Source organism: Dipodomys spectabilis, unplaced genomic scaffold (assembly GCF_019054845.1).
Source record: "Dipodomys spectabilis isolate Male_0828 unplaced genomic scaffold, ASM1905484v1 ptg000260l, whole genome shotgun sequence".
Lineage (NCBI taxonomy): Eukaryota > Metazoa > Chordata > Mammalia > Rodentia > Heteromyidae > Dipodomys > Dipodomys spectabilis.
The window spans coordinates 1,721,639-1,745,260 of NW_024870937.1; the positions used below are offsets into that span (position 1 = coordinate 1,721,639).

At 37.4% G+C, this 23,622-nt stretch overlaps 1 protein-coding gene across 2 annotated transcripts in view; it reads right to left on the bottom strand.

Annotated features, from left to right (window-relative positions):
- Positions 1–346: 346 nt before the first annotated feature.
- Dcun1d1 (defective in cullin neddylation 1 domain containing 1) overlaps positions 347–23,622 on the bottom strand; it is a 41,269-nt gene continuing 17,993 nt past the window's right edge. For both annotated transcript variants that reach the window (XM_042699621.1, XM_042699622.1), the window contains exons 4-7: positions 22,639–22,769; positions 5,492–5,574; positions 5,165–5,261; positions 347–3,055 (exon numbers count right to left, since the gene is read on the bottom strand). In XM_042699621.1, the coding sequence (XP_042555555.1) occupies positions 2,976–3,055; positions 5,165–5,261; positions 5,492–5,574; positions 22,639–22,769 (391 nt within the window). In that variant the 3' untranslated portion in view covers positions 347–2,975. The remainder of the gene's footprint in view (positions 3,056–5,164; positions 5,262–5,491; positions 5,575–22,638; positions 22,770–23,622) is intronic.

Below are 23,622 nucleotides of genomic sequence, written 5' to 3' on the forward strand. Positions count from 1 at the left end.
ACTTCAATCTTTGAGGAAAATAGTATACCTTCCATAAATAAGAATTCTCCAGAAAAGATATTTAAAATATTTCCCATGTTTGTTAATTTACTTTGTCTTTTTAAAAGTCTAATAAGGACATATACTTACAATGCCATATTACACAACTACAGTGGTGTTAATTAAGTAAAGCAGCCCAGTATAGTTGTAAACATTTCAAATGTAGTAAACAGGATTTGGCAGATCTTTTCTCCCCAAAATCTTACAAAACTCTTTCCATGAGTACTTAATTCTTCCTGGGAAAGTTTTCAGGTAGGCTTTAGTTTTTATAAAACTAATACACTGAAATAATATGTAAAAGATCATGGCAATTTCACTGAAGCTTTTATTGCCTCTGTTGGTAATATGACAGGGATTTTAAGAAACACAGTTGAACTTACAGATATATGCAGGTGATATTCACTAAAGATAACCTTGATCTCAAATATTTTTATATGTGGGTACTTCTAATTTTATACATTTTACTATTTAAAAAGCATTACATTTTAAAATGGGTACTTGTTCTGACATTTGGCAAAAAAGGAAACTGTACCTGTGGTTCAGTTTGAAACAGAGATCAGCATGGGAAGTTGACCAGAATGAAGACTGAAATGCTTGTGAATTAAAGCATTCAAGTCGAGTGTGTGTCTTTCTCTTAGACGCGCACACATGCGCGCATGCACGCACACGCACACACACACACACACACAGAATCATGTGTAAGCTTTTTTCAGTACAAAACATTATCTATAACCATTTATCCTCAGAATAATCACACCATATTAAATCAGTTTTCTCTTTTCAGCCCTAGTAATAGTTTTAATTCTAAGATGCCATCATAGTGAACAACCTTAACTTTTATGCTACATAATTATATTCAAAGCTTTATGTATTTTTGTTTATAATTACACAGTAATTATAAATGTTTAGTACCATACTGATGACAAACACTATTTTGTTGAAAAGGTCTTGCATTTAAAAGGAAATATTTGTAAAACTCAAGGCACTAGGCCACACAACCAATATCCAATTTTTATGGAAAAAAATTATATTGTCGAAAAAAAGTTAATGAAATCTCATTTCAAACACAGCATACTTGAATAATCTGAAAACAATATCATAATTCAAAATCTTCAAGACAGGAAACAATACAGTAAAATATCTCTTGAATTTTTTTTCATAATTGAAGTTCCTCTTCATAGTTACAATGAAATCAAGAAAACAGCAGGATTCTTCTTTTTTGCTTTTTCTAATAATTCTTTTCACCAAATAAAATTTTCAAATTTTTCTCTTGGTAGAACTGTATCCTTGAAGTTATAATTGGAATATTAACATAATATCTAGGCGGATGAGACTTCTTATCAATTTCAAATCAGTAAATCCAAGTTTTAGTATGTCATTGTTTCTTAAACACATATTCTTGTATAAAATGCACTGCTACTCTGAAGTACATCTTTTGTTAATATCAATACTAGACTGTCAGTACCAAGATACACCAAGGAAAATCTTTTTCTACTATAATGGCCATGGTCATCTAAAATTTAAGCTCATCATCTTTAACTTGCCTTATCAAAACATTTAAGAAAGTAATTAAAGCCTTCACATGTAGGTAAACACAAATGGGTGTTTTCAGCAGGAAAGCAGTGCATGGGCCTTGTAACGAGCAAAATAAATACAAGAGAGCATACTGCTTTAATGTGAAAACTGAGCTAATTTGAAAGAAAAAAAAAGATTAAATAATTTACAAAAATAAAAGCCAGATTGGTATTCTGCATAAAGTATATGGATGGTTGAAAATCTTTGCTCTTGAAGTTTTTAAATATTTGGCAACCACAGTGATTTAGAAGTTAAAGCAATTTCAACAAAATAACAAGTCATCAAAAATGGACTACTTGTCTGAAAGAGCAGTACCTATATTATAAAGATTGAACTTCATGGCTCATCACAACCATTTCCAAAATTTAATTCCTACTATCTTTTTATAAATTAAGAGAATTTCATTTGTATTCCATAGTGCGATGACCAAAAAGAAGGAAAAAGCAAAAAATAAACCCTCATGCCTAAATTTAGAACATTGTATTGTGGAGCAATCCAAAACATTCAAAACAAATTAAATAGTTTAACGTATCTGATAGGCATATAGTATTTCAAAAGCATAATGAAATCCAATTACATAGTGCATAATGTAGACCAGAGTGTGATCTAGCATTATGCAGATGTTTTCTAAATAAAAGCTCCCTGTAGGACCACCTAGGTAAAGGTAAGTGCAGACTAGTTCTGTGGAACCTTTTCGGAATCAAGAGTCTAAAACACAATACATCTTTTGGATAGGCACCAAGTATCCTAAAAAATTTTCTCGTTTTGACATTTCTTTCATCAGATAGTCTACTCATATCAATGATACATGTGATTTGCCAGGAAAAAATTAAATCCCCCCCCCCCCCCAAACAAAAACACCATTCCAGATTCAGTACACTTAAATATATCACTCTCACTGGAAGTGCTATCAGCATAGTCTTTGCAACTAGCCCAAAGCATATATTTAAGAAGTTTTTATAAATTGTTTGTGATGTTCATTATGTTTAATTCTTATGCCAAACTTTTCTGATGAAGACAGCATTGTGCTTTATGCAAGAATGGAAACCTCAAAATAATCACCATAAAGCTTCTAAGACTTATGGGAAAACAAACTAGGATGGTCCACAGATATAAGATGAAATCCACAATGTTGGAATTATAAATGTTTAGAGCGGCCCAGACTAGAAGACAAGCCCAAACCACCATTAGGAGAATGAAATACGATATGGTCCAAGATGTATCCTTAAAGATTTGTCTCAACCCTCAGTTTGAATATGAGGATTGATCTTCAGTTCAGTCCAGCCAGCAGAAATTGACTGTGCAATTTTCCGTTGTATTTATTGTACAGACTATGTACATTCTAGAAGGTTCCTTTAGTGCTACACTGTTGTACTTTTTGTCCCAGCAATTTGAGGGCGTGCAAATTCCACAAAGTCATCAATAAGAACAGGCCATGCTCCTGGAACAAAGAAAAAAATGTGGGAAAAATGGAAGAAAAAAAGTAGAGATAGGGCTAGTCTTTTAATAGAGTTGTTTGGGGCTTTTACAAATTCCTTCCTCAGATATCATTCTTTTTTCTTTTTTTCTTTTTCTTTTTTTTTTTTTGCCATTTCTAGGGCTTGAACTCTGGGCCTGGGCACTGGCCCTGAGCTCATTTTGCTCAAGGTTAGCACTCTTCCACTTGAGACATGGCTCCACTTCAAGTCTTTTCTGTGATTAATTAGCCAGCCAGGGCTGGCTTTGAACCATGATTCTTAGATCTCAGCCTCCTGAGTAATAGGATTACAACAGGCATGAGCCACCAGTGCCCAATTTCTTCAGATATCATTCTTACCTATTCCCAATGAGAAGTCTTTCAAAACTCAGTATTGATAGTTTCTACACCAAATATGTTATGTATTCATATTACTTGAATGATGAAAATAACTCCTGGTAATCAATCAATACAGTACTATAGTTTTCTGAAAGTAACCAATGATAGGCAATGGAAATATGATTTGGTCAAAACTGGCAGCAGGGCTACAGGCATGGCTCACATAGTAGAGCACCTATCTAGCAAGCACTAGTCCTAGAGTTCAAATCTCAGTAGTGCCAAAGAATATAAACTGGTAGCCTAAGGGACAACCAAGACATGATGGCACACTGCCACTGTTGCAGGAAGAAACAAGATGCTCTTAAAAATGATAGTGTCAAACTCTATCCTACTTCATGATAATTACTAGAAGATTTTAAAGTGAGTCTGTATATACATGTCTGTATATACCTACATGCCTATCCCCAAACCTCTATTACACAAGCTAGGAAGTTTTCTAGCTTTATATAAAAACCTAACAGAGGGCTTGGGAGTATGCTCAATCAGTAAAGCATTTGGCTAATGGGCATGAGGCCCTCAATTCAAACCCTAATACTGCCCAATAATGTAAACCCTCTATCCTAACAGAAAATACAATTATTAGTCACAGGAAGGATTCAACATTTTTGTCACATTTTAGTAAAGACTATATGTACACAACAATGAAGAAGGAAAACTATCATCTCTGGCCAGCCTAAATGGTTCTAGGACTGAAGGCCATAAAAGATTTTTCAAAGAATATTTCCATATTTAATAATCTCAAAAAGTCATCCTGTCAGTTCTCCAAGGCACTACAGAGGAAGTCAATATAAATCACCGCAACTTCAAGAGCCACAAAAGTGCATGTGCTGATAGTAATGGATGGAGAATCGTTTTTGTGCATATATGAAGAAACAGAATTTAGTTGATGATTTACTGAATTTCAATGGTATCACACCAGGTAGCAGAAATGCATTTCAAATTAGACAGTCAGTGGACTTACAGAGTTTACAATCAAGCTTACATATAAGACTAACAAAAAACTGAAAATACACACAAGTAAATACTTAAGAAAATGCATTCTTAAAGGAAAACTGAAAATATCAACACAATTATTTGTACTTTAATGAAACGATACTGCCTGGAATTTTTCCCCCTCCAGTGCTAAGAATGAAAACCAGGGTGTTGCCATGCTAGATAAGCACCCTACTTCTAAGCAACATGTACCCCATAGGACGGAACTGAAAGGAATAGAAATATATTGCTAACGATAAAGGTATTTTATAAAACCTGAAGAGTATAGAGGCATGTGGTTAGCATGCATAAGGTTCCGTGTTTAAGCCCAATATTTCCCCAAAAGAGAGAAAAAGAGTAAGAAACTAACAAGTAACACAAATAAAAGTTCAGGATAAGAAAGTATAACTCCAGCGCTGGGAAGGTGGCTCAGTGGTAGAGTGCTTCTCTCGCATGCATGAGGCCCTGGGTTTGATTCCTCAGCCCCACATAAGCAGAAAAAAGCTAGAAGTGGCACTATGGCTCTAATGATAGGGCGCTAGCCTTGAGCTGAAGAGCTGGGGGACGGCACCCAGGCCTAGAGTTCAGGCCCCATGACCAACAACAACAACAAAAAGTACAACCTCAAAGAAAATAGAAGTAGATAGAAAATTCAAGAGTGTGGATAAAAGATATAGCAAGGCAGGTTACAAAAAAAAATGGTGGGGGAAAAAATTTCATTACCTTCTTCATCATAATTAGACATGTCATCGGCAATCATTGTACTGAAGTCTAAAAGAAGGTTCCAAGTATCTTTTGGTATTGATCGTTTATGATGTTCCTATTTAAGAAATAAGAACACATTTAAATAACCTAAAACAACTGCAAAAAATATAGACCAGACAATGCTAAATCCAAGAATGCAAACAACTGATTGGAATTCTAGTAATCAAATTTCTCATTGTATATCAGATGTTCTGATAGTTTATCAAGCTTGAAAATGTTGTTTTATCTTTAAACACAACATAATCTTAGAGAAAACGTATGAAACTACAGAAAAGGTGAACTTACCAACAAAAATTTATTCCATAAGTCTAAGAATTTAAATCTTCCATTAAGCACTAAGTTCCAGTATGCAATGGCCATTTCTAGATCTGCAATATTAAAAATATTTTATATACTTCAATGTTATAAACATTTGTTCTCCAAAGACCAAAGAAAGCGTTAAAAAAAATCTTGCATCCTAAATATTTACCTATTAAAATTTTCCTACAAGTCTAAGGTTTGTATCCTACTTCTTCATCAATGAACTTCAAGGCCTTGAGGATAAAAATTGTATCTCTTACCTCATAGAGGTGTCCCAAGATGTAAGTCAGATAATGTAGTTAAGCCTAATTAAGCTGATAAGTATTCAAATGTTGTTACACATTAACATTAAGTGTCACGAACTAGGCACTTCAAACACTTTCAGCAACTCCTGATATTGGCCAAAAGCAAATGAACTAGAGAAATTTGTTCCTAGATAAGAATTAATTTGTAGGTTTGGAATGCAAAGGACTGCTCCCCAAAATCTGAAAAACGTTATACTCCAAGATTTTTGCTAACTAGTCCTGACTACAAAGAAAGCTTAAGTATATTGATTTTAAAATGCATAAGAGTGGGCTCTGGTGGCTCCCATCTGTAATCCTACTCAGGAGGCTGAGATCTGATGATAGAGGTTCCAAGCCAGCCCCAGCAGGAAAGTCTGAGGCTCTAATCTCAAATAACTACCAAAAAGCCAGAAGTGAGTTGTGGGTCAAGTGGTGGATCTAACACCAGCCTTTAGCAAAAAAATCTCCGTGGCAACACTCAGCCCCCTAAGTTCAAGTCCCATTTCTGGCACCAAAAAAATGAAAATAACGACAACAACTAAAAACCTAGAAGGCCCTGGGTTCGTTTGATTCTCTAGCAGTGAAAAATAATTTTTTTAAACATCAAAATTAACCACAATTTAAGATTTTCTTCAAAGTTTGCCAAAAACAAGCAGGCAAGGGGCCAAAAGGGGTAAAGAGGCAATACCATCAATATGACAAAGACTATACTTGTTATCTGAGAGGATGAATTATTATCCTTCTCAAGGAACTAAAGTACTTAAGAAAGTTGTCTTTTATGAGTGAATTTGCATCACCAAGATAAAAAGAATTATAACTCAAGAAACCAAATAAATTCTACCTATTCAGGTGTGATCTCAGAACCAGTTTTGATAGAGGAAGCCTGAGAGATTAGGAAAGACCACGTTGGGCAAATGCTGCCCCGATTTTTAAAAAGTAAAAAATTTGGTATTTATTCACCGATAAAAACCTATGACTTAGCTGGGCACCAGTGGCTCATACCTGTAATCCTAGCTACTCAGGAGGCTGAGATCTGAGGATTGCAGTTCAAAGCCAGCCCGGGCAGGAAAGTCCATGAGACTCTTATCTCCAATGAACCACTCAGAAAACTGGAAGTGGCGCTGTGGATCAAGCAGTGGGCACTAGCCTTGAGCTGAAGAACTGAGAGACAGTGCCCGGGGCCCAGAATTCAAGCCCCACAACTAACAAAAAACAACAACAACAACAAAAAAAACCTCTGACTTATAAGAAATCAATTAAAAGATCATCAAGGAAAGAAACTTGAAAAAGCTCATTATGAATAAATTGTATTAAATCAATCTCATTTTCTGAGGATTAATAGATGGGTAGAAAGTATTCAAGAACTCTGTCTTTATAACAAAATGGAAAGACCTCTATAAAATTATGTTATGTGAAGTCAGGCTGGCGTTGAGACAAAGAACACGTAAGTTTTCCCTTGTATGTAGAAGCTAGATTTAGCTTATGATCTTGTAAATAAATATGATGGGTGGTATGCAAGTGTATTAACTGAAATATGAACTGATTAAAAGAAATTTTTCTATCATATAAAAAGAACTTGAAACTAGAATAAGCAGACATTAACTGATTATATGACCATTTCTCCAAGTGTTAAGAGAAAAAGGCCAAGCTTAAGGAAAATCTCTCCAGGAACATTACTATTCTGTTAATAATCCTTCTCCACTCAAGAATCTCATCAGTGGCTTACATGAAGATAAGGTAAAGTGTGGTTATTACATGTACAGAAAACACAAATGTGGATGGATGTTCAATACAATGGTTTAGTAACACAATAAACCAGTCTCACCATCTTTGTTAGTCTCCCTCCTGGTGGACCCACTACTACAAAAACTCAAGTAAGAAGGTAGTAAACAACAGATCCATTTAAATTTTGAGGCCAACTAATTTCTCTGTCATTCCTATTATACAAAATTCAGATCTCTCTAGTTATCTGTCTTTTGTACTCCTATTCTAATCCCGATCTGTGATTCCCTCACTTCCTATCCATCCTCCTCAACTGATCCTACTGTGTCCTAGGATGATGTCCACTACACCAGAGCTAATCTCTCTGCATCTTGAGCTTTTTCAGAAAATGTTTCCTCAATCCTTTGTGCTATTCTGAAGTTTGGCCCTACCTTCGAGTGGAAGTTCCCAGTTATCCCTCCCAAAGGAGTTTGGTCACTTTCGTAGAAACTATTGACCACACACCAAATTTCATTCTTCTGCCTTCATGGAGACAAATTTAATACACAACATGTAGCAACACTTCTCCCCTCATCCCTATCATCTTGAAGCCTCTAAATCCACGACTGATGTCCTTGGTAACTAGTTCACAGTCCTTCTTAATTTTATCTTCTGTCATCATTCTGTGTCATATAATCAGGTTATACCTGCCCTCTTGTCTAAAAGATTTCACCAAAAGATTATTGGAATAAACAGATTCAGTAAAGTTGCAGGATACAAAATTAACAATGCAAAAATCACCAGCATTTTTTTTGTTTTTGTAGGTTGTGGGGCTTGAACTCTGGGCTTGGGTGCTATCCCTCAGCTCTTCAGCTCAAGGCGAGCACTCTACCGTTTGAGCCATAGCATCACTTCTGGTTTTCTAGTGGTTTACTGGAGTCTCACGGACTTTCCTGCCTGGGCTGGCTTTGAACCAGGATCCTCAGATCTCCGCTTCCTGAGTAGCTAGGATTACAGGCTTGAGCCACCGGCGCCCGGCTCACCAGCATTTTTATACTATAACAATTATGAACTTGTTGGGAAAAACATCATGAAAACAACCCAATCCACAATAGCCATAAAAAATATGAAATACTTGGGAATAAATCCAACCAAGGAAGTGAAAGACTTCTACAACAAAAATTTACAAAGCACTGATGAAACTCACATACACACAAAAAAATGTTAATTATAAAATTTTAAATGGGGCTGGGAAGGTGGCTCAGTGGTAGAGTGCTTGCATTGCATGCATGAGGCCCTCAGCACCACATAAGCAGAAAAACCCAAAAGTGGTGCTGTGGCTCAAGTGGTAGAGTGCTACCCTTGAGCCGAATAGCTCAGGGACAATGCCTAGGCCCAGAGATCTGGCCCCATGACCAACAAAAAAAAAAGCAAAAAAACAAAACCCAGGCCTGGGAAGGTGGCTCAATGGTAGAGCGTTTGCCTTGCCTACCTGAGGCCCTGGGTTCGATTCCTCAGCACCACGTAAGCAAAAAAAGAAAAAAACAAACCCCAAAACACCACAGGAAACAAAAAGCAAAAATAGATAAATGGAACTGTATCACACTAAGAAGCTTTGTAGCAAAGCAAACAGAGTAGAGAGACAACCTACAGAGAGAAAAACATATACACACACATGCATACACATGTGTGCACAAACACACACACAAATGAAAAAATAATCTACCATATGACACCTCTGGGTGGTTATCCAATAAGCCCAAAGACACCTGCATGTTATATTTACTGTGACACTACTAAAAATAGCGAAGATATATAATCAATCCAAGTTCTCATCAATGGATAAACAGGTAAAGCAAATGTAGCACATACACACAATGGAATATTATTCAGACATAAAGGTAATAAGCAAATATTGTCATTTACAGCAAATAAAACTGGAGGGCATTTTAAGTGAAATAAGCCAGAAACAAAATAAGCCTGTGCAAGCTGATTTCGGATTTATGGAAGCCAAAAAGTCTAGTGGGAAGGGTAAAGGGTAAAGCTGCATAACAGGTTCTAAAATACTTTTAGAAGGAATAAGGTCTAGTGTTGCACAACACAAAGACTATAGTGTATATTAACCCTTTTACAGTGAAAATTTTATATAATGAAAATCTAGAAGAGAGGAGAGCTCAAGCGTTCTGAAAGAATAAATGGCTGCCTTCTGTAATGCTATCTACTCAGGAGGCTAAAATCTGAAGAATGTGGTTCAAAGATAGGTAGAAAAGTCTGCAACTCTACCTCCAAACAGCCAGCAGTCTAGAGGATATAAAAATGGTAATTAACCTGATCGATCAGTATACACTATAGATATGTGTTGAAGTACACTCTACTCTGTATTGTACAATTATTTCAAACTATTTTGTGTGTGTCTGTATATGAGTCCTGGGGTTAAACTGAAGGTCTGGTGCTATCCCTGAGCTTTTTAGCTCAAGGCTAGAACTCTACCATTTGAGCCACAGCTCCATTTCTGGCTTTTGGGGAGTTAACTGTAGATAAAGAGTTTCATGGACTTTCCTGCCTGAGCCAGGTTTGAACCAAGATCCTCATACCTCAGCTTCCTGGGAAGATAGGCTTATAGGCATGAGCCACTGCTTCCTTGGCTAGATTAATAAATTTAAAAAAATAGCCATCTCATATATACCCTAATCATGTCAGCTTGCTTGCTTTCTTCTGTTCCTACTTTATCTGTCCTTCAGTTGTACCCTGGTCCATTCTATTTCCATGATGTTTCATTTCAACAATATCCTTCCTATAATCCCTTATAACTTTCACTTTGCCTCTCAGATTCAACAGCTCTGTACAATTCTAATCATAGATGAATACATCTTCAATTCTGAGAGTGAGGGACACAGTTCAACAATAATGCATCATATCAACAGACAAGAGATGTCTAGTGATCTGCCTATTAAAAACAATCATTTTGGTCTGGGGGTACTGCTTAGGACAGAGCATGATCAGCATAGGTAAGACCCTGGGTTCAATCCTCAGCAACAAAAAAAGAGAGAAAAAGAAAAAAGAAAGCCATTTTTATTTTCTCCCATCAGATTTTTCAATTTCCTTAACACTTAGCTGTTTTGCAGAGAATCTCACATCCTACTTCAAAGAAATACAGGTTCTTGCCCAGCGCCGATGGCTCACGCCTGTAATCCTAGCCACTCAGGAGGCTGAGATCTGAAGATTGCACTTCAAAGCCAGCCCAGGCATGAAAGTCTGTGAAATTACCTCCAATAAACTTCTTAGAAAACTGGAAATGGTGCTATGGCTCAAGTGGTAGAGCGCTCACCTTGAGCTAAAGAGCTCATGACAGTGCCCAGGCCCAGAGTTCAAGGCCCCACAACTGACAAAAAAAAAAAAAGAATAGCTCTAAGGCAGAAAAGTTCCCAGCTTCACTGAATGTTATCCTCTTTTTTTTATTTTCAATTTTGTTGTTGGTTGTGGGGCTTGAACTCTGGGGCTGGGTGCTGTCCCTCAGCTCTTCAGCTCAAGGTGAGTGCTCTACCACTTGAGCCATAACACAACTTCTGAACAAACTTTATAACTTTGGGGGAGGGGAAAAGTTGGGAAAGGTGGGGAGGGAAGGAATGATAGGGGAAAAACAAAGTAGGGGTAACAATGCTCGATAGGAAATGTACTCATCACCTTATTCATTTAACTGTAACCCCTCTGTACAGTACCTTTACAATAAAAAATATATATTAAAAAAAATATGGGCTGGGAAGGTAGTTCAGTGGTACTTCAGCTTGCCTTGCATGCCTGAGACCCTGGGTTCAATTCCTCAGCACCACATAAGCAAAAAGAAAAAAGCCAGCAGTGGCGCTGTGGCTCAGGTGGTAGATCACTAGCCTTGAGCTGAAGAGCTGAGGGACAGCACCCAGGCCCAGAGTTCAGGCCCCACGACCGGACCCCCCAAAAAACAACAAAAAACAAAAAAAACACTCTGGTTTTCTGGTAATTTATTGAAGATAAAAGTCTCAGACTTTCCGTCCAGACTGGCTTTGAACTGTGATCCTCAGATCTCAGCCTCCTGAGTAACTAGGATTACAGGCGTGAGCCACCAGTGCTTGGTGAATGCTATCCTCTTTAGTGACAAGAAATACATATCCCCAAACAGTAGAATGAAACACAGTAGACATTCAGAAAAAATAAACTATTGTTTTATATATAAATGAATATATTTTTTACCTTCAAATACATCATCTTCATCTTCCTTCCAACTCAGTCAAATAGGTGCCCCTCTTTCTTCTATTTAAGTAGAAACCCATTATATCCCTACTCTGGATCCATTATCATCCTGCTTTTACAAGGACTAATGTTTGTTGACTATCCTCTTCTCAACAACTTAAAACCTTTACCTATTCTCACACTCCACAGAGAAACATGTTCAGATTATTATCACTTTAAAATTTCTTATATTTCTTTTTCCTTTACCAGCTACCCTCATAGACAATTCTGAAAGAGTGCGATCCCTCTTTATACATCAATCATTCCTAAAAATATATCTGCAAGTTAAAAATCAGATCTTTATGTTTTAAGAGAACTAAAAAAATACAGTGAAAGCAGCGGTTATACACCGTGGGGGAGGGACATACAAAGCAACAAAGAAATAATCTTATAAATGTGTTAGAAACAATCGCATGAAAGAAAAAAAACATTTGAATGCATATCTTAGGGTTTACTTCCCTAACATCAACTTATCTGACCTTTTCTGCTTGACTCAGACATATACTAGATATTGCAAATAAGGGAAACCATTGGACCTATGTTTCTTTGGGCCTGGCTTACTTCACTTAATATAATTTTTTCCAAGTCTTTCCACTGTATTTGATGTTGTTATAATTTGTGGAGGGGAAGGGAAAAAACAAACTGTTTAAATAGGGATACAGGTGGACCCATTGCAACAATGAGACGTACAAGGTACAAGTCGTTATGTCGAAAATGAACTTTACAACTTTGGTTGGGGGGAGGGGAGGTTTGGGTGGAGGAAGGATGGGATGGCAAGGGGAAACAAAGGAGGAAGCTCTACAATGCTTGATAAGAAATGTACTCATTATCTTGCCAATGTAATTGTAACCCCTCTGTACAGTATTTTCACAATTAAAAAAAAAAAATACGGCACAGCCGGGCACCGGTGGCTCACGCCTGTAATCCTAGCTACTTAGGCGGCTGAGATCTGAGGATCAGCGATTCAAAGCCAGCCCGGGCAGGAAATTCCTTGAGACTGTTATCGTCAATAAACCACTAGAAAACCGAAAGTGGCTCTGTGGCTCAAGCGGTAGCTCACCTTGAGCTGAAGAGCTCAGGGACAGGGCCCAAGCCCAGAGTTCAAGCCCCACGACCAACCAAAAAAAAAAAAAAAAGGCACAAATTCCTATGTTTCTTTGTTTTTTTTTAATGCCAGTTCTGGAGCTTGAACTCAGGGCCTGGGCACTGTCCCTGAGCTTTATTACTCAATGCTAGAACTCTACCACTTAAGCCACAAATCAAATTATGAGGAAAGAAGAGTCATTCTTATAAGTGAGCTGGCTTCAAACTGCAATCCTCAGATTTCAGCCTTCTTAGTAGATAGGATTACAGGTGTGAGCTACTGGCATCTGGCCCTATTTTATTTTAAAGCTCTACAATATTCAATATTCCTTCCAATTTGCTTAATACTAATTTTTAATTGTTCTTTTTTCTATAAACTCAACATATACCTGGTTTGAGTGCAGTAAATATTCCAATGAGACTGAGGATTTGCTATTAGTAGTTTGCCTGTTCCCACACTTCAAATACAGTAAGTACTAAGATTACTAGTGTTTCCATTTTTTTTCTTTCGCTATTTTAATAAAATAACAAAATGAAATACTCAGATACCTACAAATTATGACATATCTACAAATGTTCATTTGTCAACTGGAGTATACATATATGTGTTTGAAAGTTCAGAGGGTAAAAAGAGAACTTACAGTCTATATCTACTTGCTGCCCTCTCCTCACCTCCTACGCAGCCATAAATACTATTACCAAATTTCCTCCTCTGTCACCCACCCTACTGAACTAATCCCAAAAGGACCCTTCTGGCTACCAAATACATTTAGGACCTTCTTTTGTCTCTCCATCCTATTTGAAAGAATGGAGTGAACTTCCTAGGTAAAAATATCATTTCCTTCAGCTTCTATTTATTTTACTGGTGTTCTGTAACAATGTATATTAATAACATCTACTTCTACATCCTATAGCAGATCTTCAAACTTTTTTTTTTGTATTTCATATCCAACACCTCAACAACACCTAAATAGGATATTTGTGTCTATATTTCCTAAACTCATGGCTACCTTTTTATGGTATTTCTTCACTAGGTACCCACAAACAACAAACGCCCGGTCTCAAACTGAACTTACTACAATCTTACCTCCATATTCCTTTCTCTCAATAAATGCTACTATCCTTCTGCACTGAAAAACAATTTCTTATTGTGAAGAAATATTCTATGCACAATAGGACATTCAACATCCCTAAATGCTAGAAATAAGCCCTCAGTCATTATGACTAACAAAAACCCCACAAATGTCTACATGTCCTGTTAAAGGTACTGAGACACATTGGAGAAAACTCCTCCTCTTCTTAATTACCTTCTAAATCTATCTTTTCTCCACCTATAGCTGAAGAGCTGAAGGACAGCGCTTAGGCCGAGTTCAAGCCCCATGATTGACAAAAAAATAAAGGGCTCAGATTGGTAACTTATAACTAAGCTGACATGTATAAGATTATATATGAGATTAAATGACAACTGACACATAACTACAAGAAAAGTATCTTGTTAGATAGCAGTGTCTGAGTGACAGAGAAAAGAGGTTCAGTACAGTAGCTTAGAACATGAATTTTAGTTTCTTAAAAGCCTTTTTCTCTCCCCCCCCCCCTCGTGATGTTACCCTATGATCAAGCTGACCTCTCCAATTCAAGTTAAATAAGGATAACAATACTTAGCCTCATTGAGCTGTTGTAAAGATTCATGTAATATACATATTATGTAATATGAATGTTATAAATGATAATATTCACAAGATTGCCTAGTAACTAATATTTTATTCATGCTTAAATAAATAAATACATATATATATATATATATTTTTTTTTTTTTTTTTTTTTTTTTGGTCAGTCATGGGCCTTGAACTCTAGGCCTGAGCACTATCCCTCAGCTCTTCAGCTCAAGGCTAACGCTTTACCATTGAGCTACAGCACCACTTCCGGTTTTCTGATGGTTTACTGGAGATAAGAGTTTCACAAACTTTCCTGCCTGGGCTGGCTTTGAATCGCTGATCCTCAGATCTCAGTCTCCTGAGTAACTAGGATTACAGGCATGAGCCACCTTGCCGGGCCTTAAAAATATTTTTAAGCCAGGTGTTGGTGACTCACACCTGTAATCCTAGCTACTCAGGAGGCTGAGGTCTGAGGAGCAGGGTTCAAAGTCAGACCAGGCAGGAAAGTCCATAAGTCTCATCTCCAATAAACCACCAGAAAACTGGAAGTGGCGCTGTGGCTCAAGTGGTAGAGTGCTGGCCTTGAACTGAAGAGCTGAAGAACAACGCCCAGGCCCAGAGTTCAAGCCCGACAAACAACTTAAATAGAAAGTTATTTTTTAAATTATTGTATGTTCTGAAGCACTGTTGGAAGAGGAATTCAGTAACAGAATTTAATAAGAGTATTGCCTAAGGCCAGGAGGGGTGGCTCATGGCTATAATCCTAGCTCCTCAGGACACTGAGATCTGAGGATCATGGTTCAAAAGCCAGCATGGGCAGAAATGTCCGTGAAACTCTATCAAATTAACCACCAGAAAACAAAAAAAAAAAAAGTATTGCCTAGAACTGAGATGTTTGTAGAATGAATCCTTTAATTTTTATAGTAAACTAAAATGCAAGCAGAGAAATATCCAGCATCATTTTTTTGTACTGTTATTTTTTGTATTCCATTTTTTTCCAATGTCATTCTCTTAATTTTCTCATCCGCAGTCAAGCTATTGCTTGAGCACTCTACTATTTGGGCACCCAGCCCACCCACGTTATTCATTCAAACAAAATTAACAATGGCAATGTAGGACCTTCATGAAAACAATCCAGTATGGGATAAACATGGAAATGAGTTAATAGTCCCTGGGGGAAATAAAGTGTTACCAAGTCGCTAAAGCAAAGGGAATCATTATTAAAAACCTATTGACAATGTCTTATTTTGAAATACTTCTAGTTACCACAACAAAAAGCATACAGAATATACTCCTAAGACCTGAGATCTAGTCTCACTAATCATTAAGTTATGTGATGTTAATAAGTCAATATCTCTAGCTATGAGTTTACCTTTATGATGGAGAGGATAATGATTTGTCACTTAAGCGCAAAAGCTTGTTATGTAATTACACATGAAAATATTCTTTTGGGGGCTGGGAAGGTGGCTCAGTGGTACAGCGCTTGCCTTGCATGCCTGAGGCCCTGGGTTCGATTCCTCAGCACCACATAAATAAACAGAAAAAAGCCGGAAGTGGCGCTGTGGCTCAAGTGGTAGAGCGCTCGCCTTGAGCTGAAGAGCTGAGGGACAGCGCCCAGGCCCAGAGTTCAGGCCCCATGACCGGACCAGAAAAAGAGAAAATATTCTTTTGGGGGTTTTTGCATTTTTTTAAATTTTGTTATAAAGGTGCTATATACAGAGGAGTTACGTTACATAAGGTAACGAGTACATTTCTTGTCAAACATTGCTACCCACTCCTTCATTTTTCTCCCACTATCCCTACTCTCCCATTCCTCTCCAAGTTGTAATGTTCATGTGAAAATATTCTTTATAATACTGTAAATTATTTCTACACATTAATGTTTCTTCAAGTTAGGGTCTCACTATGGAGACCAGACTGGCCTGGAACTTTTTTTTTTTTGCTGGTCGTAGACCTGAACTCTGGGCCTAGGCGCTGTCCCTCAGCTCTTCAGCTCAAGGCCAGCGCTCTACAGCTTGAGTCACAGTGCCACTTCCGGCTTTTTTTGTTTATGTGTTGCTGAGGAATCGAACCCAGGGCCTCAGGCATGCAAGGTAAGCACTCTACCACTGAGCCACCTTCCCAGCCCCTAGCCTGGAACTTTTATGTTACATAAGCTGGCCCTGAACTCAAAATCCTCCTGCCCCAACCTCTTGAGCGCAGCCTTTTAAAGCTATGTATCACTGTGACTAACTTTAAAGTAATGTTTAACAAATAATGTTAAAATATTTAAATACACTTCATGGGTATAATATTTCACCTGAACTATAATTCCTAAGAAAACAATCTAAAGCTTTTATTCTAACAAAGATTCAATATGGCTCTTAAAATGACATGGTTGCTAAGAACAAATACAATCTTTGACCAACTTAAAAGAATTAACAGCCAGGCACCAGTGGCTTATACCCAGGAGGCTGAGATATGAGAATTTCAGTTTGAAGCCAACCTGAGCAACTAAGTTCATGAGACTCTTATGTGTTAAAAGCACTAGCTTTGAGCAAAAATGCTCAAGGACACAATGCTCGGTCCCTGTGCTCAAATTTTAGGGCTAGTGCAAAAGAAAATTAAAAAACAAAAACAAAGACCTAGTGTTCTGCTTTAAACAGCTTCCTTCTGGAATACTGTGTTCAACTTTTAGTGGTCTATTCTGGAAGAAACCAACAAACTAGAAATATGTATATAAGAGTAATAGGGCTGGGAAGGTGGCTCAGTGGTAGAGTGCTTGCCTTGTATGCCTGAGGCCCTGGGTTCAATTCCTCAGCACCACATAAGCAGAAAAAGCTGGAAGTGGTGCTATGGCTCAAGTGGTAGAGCGCTAGCCTTGAGCTGAAGAGCTGAGGGACAGCGCCCAGGCTCAGAGTTCAGGCCCCCACAACCGGCAAAAAAAAAAAAGAGTAATAAACATCTCTTCAAATTAAAAAGTTAAATTGGTATGCTGACCTAGAAAAAAAAGACAAAAGATGAGTGATAGTGATCTTTAAGTGGTTAGACTTTCTCTATGCTGCACTAATGGACAAATAAGAACAAGGATGGAAGTTATAAAGACAAAGATATAATCGCAGGAAGAAGAACCATGTTATAAGTAAATTTTTGTGAGAATAGAACGTCTTAAGACAAAGTGTGTTCAGTCCCTGTTTGTTCGAAAGTTAAATGAGAATTATTAGTTAAGGTTGCTACTTTGGGTAGGTTATAGATTTGATAGAGGACTTAAAGAAATCTCTTCCAACTTCAAGGTTCAAATCACCACAAAAATGATAGGTATCTAAAGCAGATAGTGGTAGAAGAAGCACTCTATTCTGGTGTCAAAAACAAATGATTATTGGGCAGTAGGTGTAGATTTATTACACAGCCCTTGACTAGCATGTAGGAGACCCTGGGATCCAAAAGGGAAAGACTAGTTATAAAAGGTGGGAAAACAACAGTACTCGTAATTTAGCACGGCTCTTTACTAACAAACTAGTGTTGTCACTGTCACTCTTTTCCAATTTCTTTGGGCCTCACCTCTTCTACTAAGGCCTTCTTTCAGCTAAATCTTGTCATTTAAGAGCCCCGTGAACCCTTAAAAAGACTGTCAAGGGCTGGGAATGTGGCTTTGTGGTAAGGTGCTTGTCTAGCATGCATGAAGCCCTGGGTTTGATTCCTAAGTACCACATACACAGAAAAAGCCGGAAGTGGTGCTATTGCTCAAGTGGTAGAGTGCTAGCCTTGAACAAAAGAAGCTCAGGGACTGTGCCAAGATCCTGAGCTCAAGCCCCAGGACTGGCAAAAAAAAAAAAAAAAAAAAATTTGCCAAGGAAATTTTCTTTTTAATTGAGCTCACCAAATAAGTCATAGCTTTTCCTAACACTTAACATTAATGCAAAATAAAGAAAAACCATGTCTTTTATTACTTCTACTTTTCCCTTCTTTTTTGTCCCCCCCTCGCTCATAGGCTTCTTTTCTTTCCCTCTCAGTTCCCAGCAATTTTAACATCTTGCTATAGTGTGGTACATTTTTCTAATTGAAAAATCAATGTGGAAACATTACTAGTAACCAAAGCTATTTCTATATCAGAGTCCACTCTTCATATTGTTTGTGGCTAAATACACAGAAAATTTACCAAGTTTCTCCTTATCTTTCAGAAAAGAAATTCTATAACTACTAAACAATATTTCAATTTTCTAAAGCACAATACTAGAATACAATTTTTAAATAAGTTATTTTAAATAAAATATAATTTTAAACTTTTTCTGTAATCTAAAATTCCAATTTAACATCATATTAATATATCCAATAGCTATAAAAACTTTGGGGTTGGGGACTGGGAAGGTGGCTCAGTGGTAGAGCGCTTGCCTTGCATGCCTGAGGCCCTGGGTTCAATTCCTCAGCACCACATAAGCAAAAAGAAAAAAGCCGGAAGTGGCGCTGTGGCTCAAGTGGTAGAGCGCTAGCCTTGAGCTGAAGAGCTGAGGGCCAGCGCCCAGGCCCAGAGTTCAGGCCCCACAACCGGACCCCCCCCAAAAAAAACAAAAACAAAAAAAACTTTGGCGTTGGGAAGGTGGCTCATTGGTAGAGGGTTTGCCTTGCATGCAGGAGACCCTCAGTTCGATTCCTCAGCACCACATAAGCAGAAAAAGGCAGAAGTGGGGCTAAGGCCTAAGTGGTAGAGTGCTAGTCGACAGCTCAAGAGCTGAGGGACAGCACCCAGGCCCAGAATTCAGGCCCCATAACCGACAAAAAAAAAAAAAGAAAGAAAGAAAACTTAATCTTAGCTGTCAGTGGCTTATGCCTTTAATTCCAGCTATTTAGAAGGTTGCAATCTCAAGGATCATGGTTGGAAGCCAGCCCAGACAGAAAAGTCTTCATCTCCAAAATAACCAGCAAAAAGCTAGGCTACAGGCAAAATTCAAGTGGCAGAATGCCAGCAAGGCCAGCAAGTCAAGAGAATGCAAGCCCCCCCAGAACTGAGGGGTCAGGTCATTTACTTTCATGGTACAATAAAAAAACCCAGCAAGGCCAGCAAGTCAAGAGAATGCAAGGCCCCCCAGAACTGAGGGATCGGGTCATTTACTTTCACGGTACAATAAAAAACCAGATTCAAAATCAAAACTATTTTATTCACTAAAACACCATTTTCTTTTGTCCTCTCGTCTAAGGAGTAAAATTATAAATAACAAATAGATTCAGTTCCTTTAAATCAATTTGACATTCACAACATTGTTTAATCTTATAAAAATAGTGTTACATTTTAAATATCACACCATTCTGTGTGAGAGAGTGAGACATAGAGAGAGAGGGAGGGAGGGAGGGAAGGAGGGAGGAAGGGGGAGAGACAGGAGAAGGAAGAGAGAGGAAGAAGGGGAGGAGGGGAAGGGGAGAGAAGAAAGACACACACACACACAAGTACTGGGACTTGAACTAAGGGCCTGGGCGAAAGACACACACACACACACACACACACACACACACACACACACACACACACACACACACACACACACACACACACACACACACACACACACACACACACACACACACACACACACACCCACACACACACACACACACACACGTACTGGGACTTGAACTAAGGGCCTGGGCGCTCTCCCTAAGTTGTAGTTTTGTTTTGTTTTTTTAAATTTCTCAAGGCTAGTGCTCTAACACTTGAGCTATCCTAAATTGTTTGGATTTTTTATTTCTTTCTCAAGGCTAGAACTCTAACCCTTGAGCCACAGCTCTACTTCTGTTTCTTTGGTAGTTAACTGGAGATTAAGAGTCTCGTGGACTTTCCTGTCTTTGCTTTGAACCACAATCCTCAGATCTCAGTCTAAGTAGCTAGGATTATAGGCCCAAGCACTGGTACCCTACCACAATGTTCTTTTTCTTTTGGGGGGGGGGGGGGCAGTCATGGGGCTTGAACTCTGGGCCTGGGGCTGTCCCTCAGCTCTTCAGCTCAAGGCTAGCGCTCTACCACAGAAACCACAGCACCACATCTCGTTTTCTGGTGATTAAATGGAGATAAGAGTCTCACAGACTTCCTGCCCTGGAAGCTTTTAACCATGATCCTCAGATCTCAGCCTCCTGAGTTGCTAGGATTACAAGTATGAACCACCAGCACCCAATGTTCTTTTAATAGAAATTCAAGGGTTTTTTAATTTGTAGGATAGAGGAAACTAAAGAAAAGACACACACACACACACACACACTCTCTCTCTCTCTCTCTCTCTCTCTCTCTCTCTCTCTCTCTCTAACTGATGGCTACATATAATGGAAACTTGCCCTAGATATCTCGGCTTATTTTGTCCGCAAAATGAGGATTTTTCCTATAAAATAAAACCCATCCTGATCTGATCATTACACACTGTACACCTCTTTAAATGTCACACTATACTTCAAAAATATATGCAACTACTCTGTGTTGACTAGAAATAAAAATAAAAAGTAAAATCCAACCTATAAAGCAATCAGTCCAGAAGGAAGTTGCATTCGAAATTTTGCTTTAGGAATATTCAAAAATCTTGATTCCATCATGTTTACTCCCACTTTACGCTAACTCACAATTACAAATAGTATACATATCCCTTCTCTTTCAACTGCTTTCTTGATATAACCCCTAGTCATATAATCTTTTTTTCAATACTGTTCCCCACTTCATCTAAAATATAACTAGGAATTAGTACAAGGAACCCAATTAGTCTGTCCAACTACTGTACCTTCAAAAAAAATGCAATACCAGAGGGTACAGCTCAGTGGTAGAGCTCTAGCCTAATATGTATGAGGCCCTGGACTCAAAATTCACTTCTATCATTCCAAATCATTTAACTTTGTGCCTAAGTTTCTCATTAAGGATAAAAAACAACTGCTCTTTCTTACTACATACCTGGTACTCAATTAACTCATAAAATTATTCAGTTTCTGGTATAATGGACATGAAGCTTAGTACAATGCCATGCATACTGTAATTTCGCATTTAGCAGAAATTACAGTAACATCAAAATCTTTGATCGGAAGGATTAACCAGGGAGTCTTCATTTCCCTCAAATTCCAATTTAAACCTTTTTATCCCATTTCTAAAAGCAGCCTACAGTTATTAGCCTCATTGTATCTCACCAATTTCATCTCCAAATGAACATTCCCAGTAAAATCAAATCAGCACCTCTCTTTCACAAAGTATCTAAGCTTGTTTCTGAGATGTTAGATCCTCATTTATAACTATCCTCAGTGGACATCTGTTCCCTTATCCAGTAAAATACTAAATCCTTTAGTTCATGTCACCTTGCCCTGAAAGCATTTTGTAGTCATTCCTCCCTTTTTCTAAAACCCTTATGTTCATTTTTCTTTTTTTTTAATTGTGAAAATACCATACAGAGGAGTTACAATTAGATGGGCAAGATAATGAGTACATTTCTTTTTTTTTTTTTCCTTTGGTCAGTCATGGGGCTTGAACTCTGGGCTTGGGCGCTGTCCCTGCACTCTTCAGCTCAAGGCAAGCGCTCTACCACTTGAGCCACAGTGCCACTTCCAACGAGTACATTTCTTATCAAACATTATTGCCTCCTCCTTTGTTTCCCCTTCCCTTCCCTTCTCCCCCTTCACCATGTTCATTTAGATTATATTATCATTTTAGGAAATTTGTAATTATACTGCATCTTTTCTATATAAAGTACTGATCTAAACAAAGTGAGATCCTTAAGTGATTCTATTATCATCAGTTATTTTTGAATAGGATTTATGACTAATAATCATTTTTGTCTTTATTATAAAAAAATAAAGTTATATGGTATTCTGTGATTGAGAAATCTTACCATTTTATTTTATAGGATCATCTATGAATGAAAGCATATATAAAAATATCAGTGGAATATTAACAACTGTTTATATTCTGTATTTATAGTTTTTATGTAAAAAAAAAAAGATCAGTGGTTCATCTATGGTACCCAGAGTAGCCCTGTATCTTCTGACTGAAGTCCCATGCCTCTCAATGTTTTCCAATAAACTGGTATTTTCATAATGAGTTTATATGCAAAACATGCTTCTGCAAAGGCAATGCTTCTGCAAAGGCAATACTATTAATGTATTTAAATATATTTGAACACCAAATATAATTTTTAAATAGTCTTACCTAATCCTTTTTGTCCTGGATTCTTTGCAAAATTAAAAGTAAACTGGTAAAAATCCTTAAATCGTCCTGGTTCTTTCAATTCTTGTTCCATCTTGGGTATTTGGGCCTTTAGTTTTTCTATGCTGTCACATCTATATTACAAAATTAAGTTTATAAAAGGTTAACTTCTCACTATAAATTTAAAACTTAGCTTTTTTTTCCAATGAAAGTTTATATTTCCTAGAACTTGTTTAACAAATCATATACAATTTTATCTTCTTCTATTTACGTAAATAGCAAAGGAGTCCCCATTATCCACAGAGCATATGTTCCAAGACCCACAGTAAATGACTAAAGCCTTGGATAATACCAAACCATATATATGCTATACTTTCTCCTAGACTATATACATGTAAAAGTTTATAAGTAAGGCACAGTAAGAGATTAACAATGTTAATAAAAAAATTGTAACAACATACTACAAAAAACTCTTACATAAATGTGCTCTATCTCAAAATATCTTATACCTTTTCACTTAAAGGAAGCAGTTTTCAGCTTGAACATAAGCAGTTGATCTGGTAAATAAAAATTACTAAGTGCCTAATGGGTAAGTAATATCTACAGTTTGGATAAGCTGGACAAAGGGAAGACACACATCCCAGGCAGGACAGGCAGGTGGTACAAAAATTCACCATACTACTCAGAACAATGAACAACTTAAAACTGATGAGTTGTCTTTATTCTGCAATTTTCCAGCTAATAATCTGGGACCACAGTTGGTCATAAGTCACTAAAGCTTCAAAAAGCAAGACCATAGATTAAGGGGTGTAAGGGCATAGCTGAGGAAGAGATTTGAAATGATAAAATGTTAGAAATAATTACTTTGAAAAATAGGTTAGTACTTTTAAATACATAATTCATTGAACTGTCAACACACTGATAAAATACATAATAATCAGCTTTACAATTATCAGTTTAAACTGCAAGAGATAACTGCTTACTTAG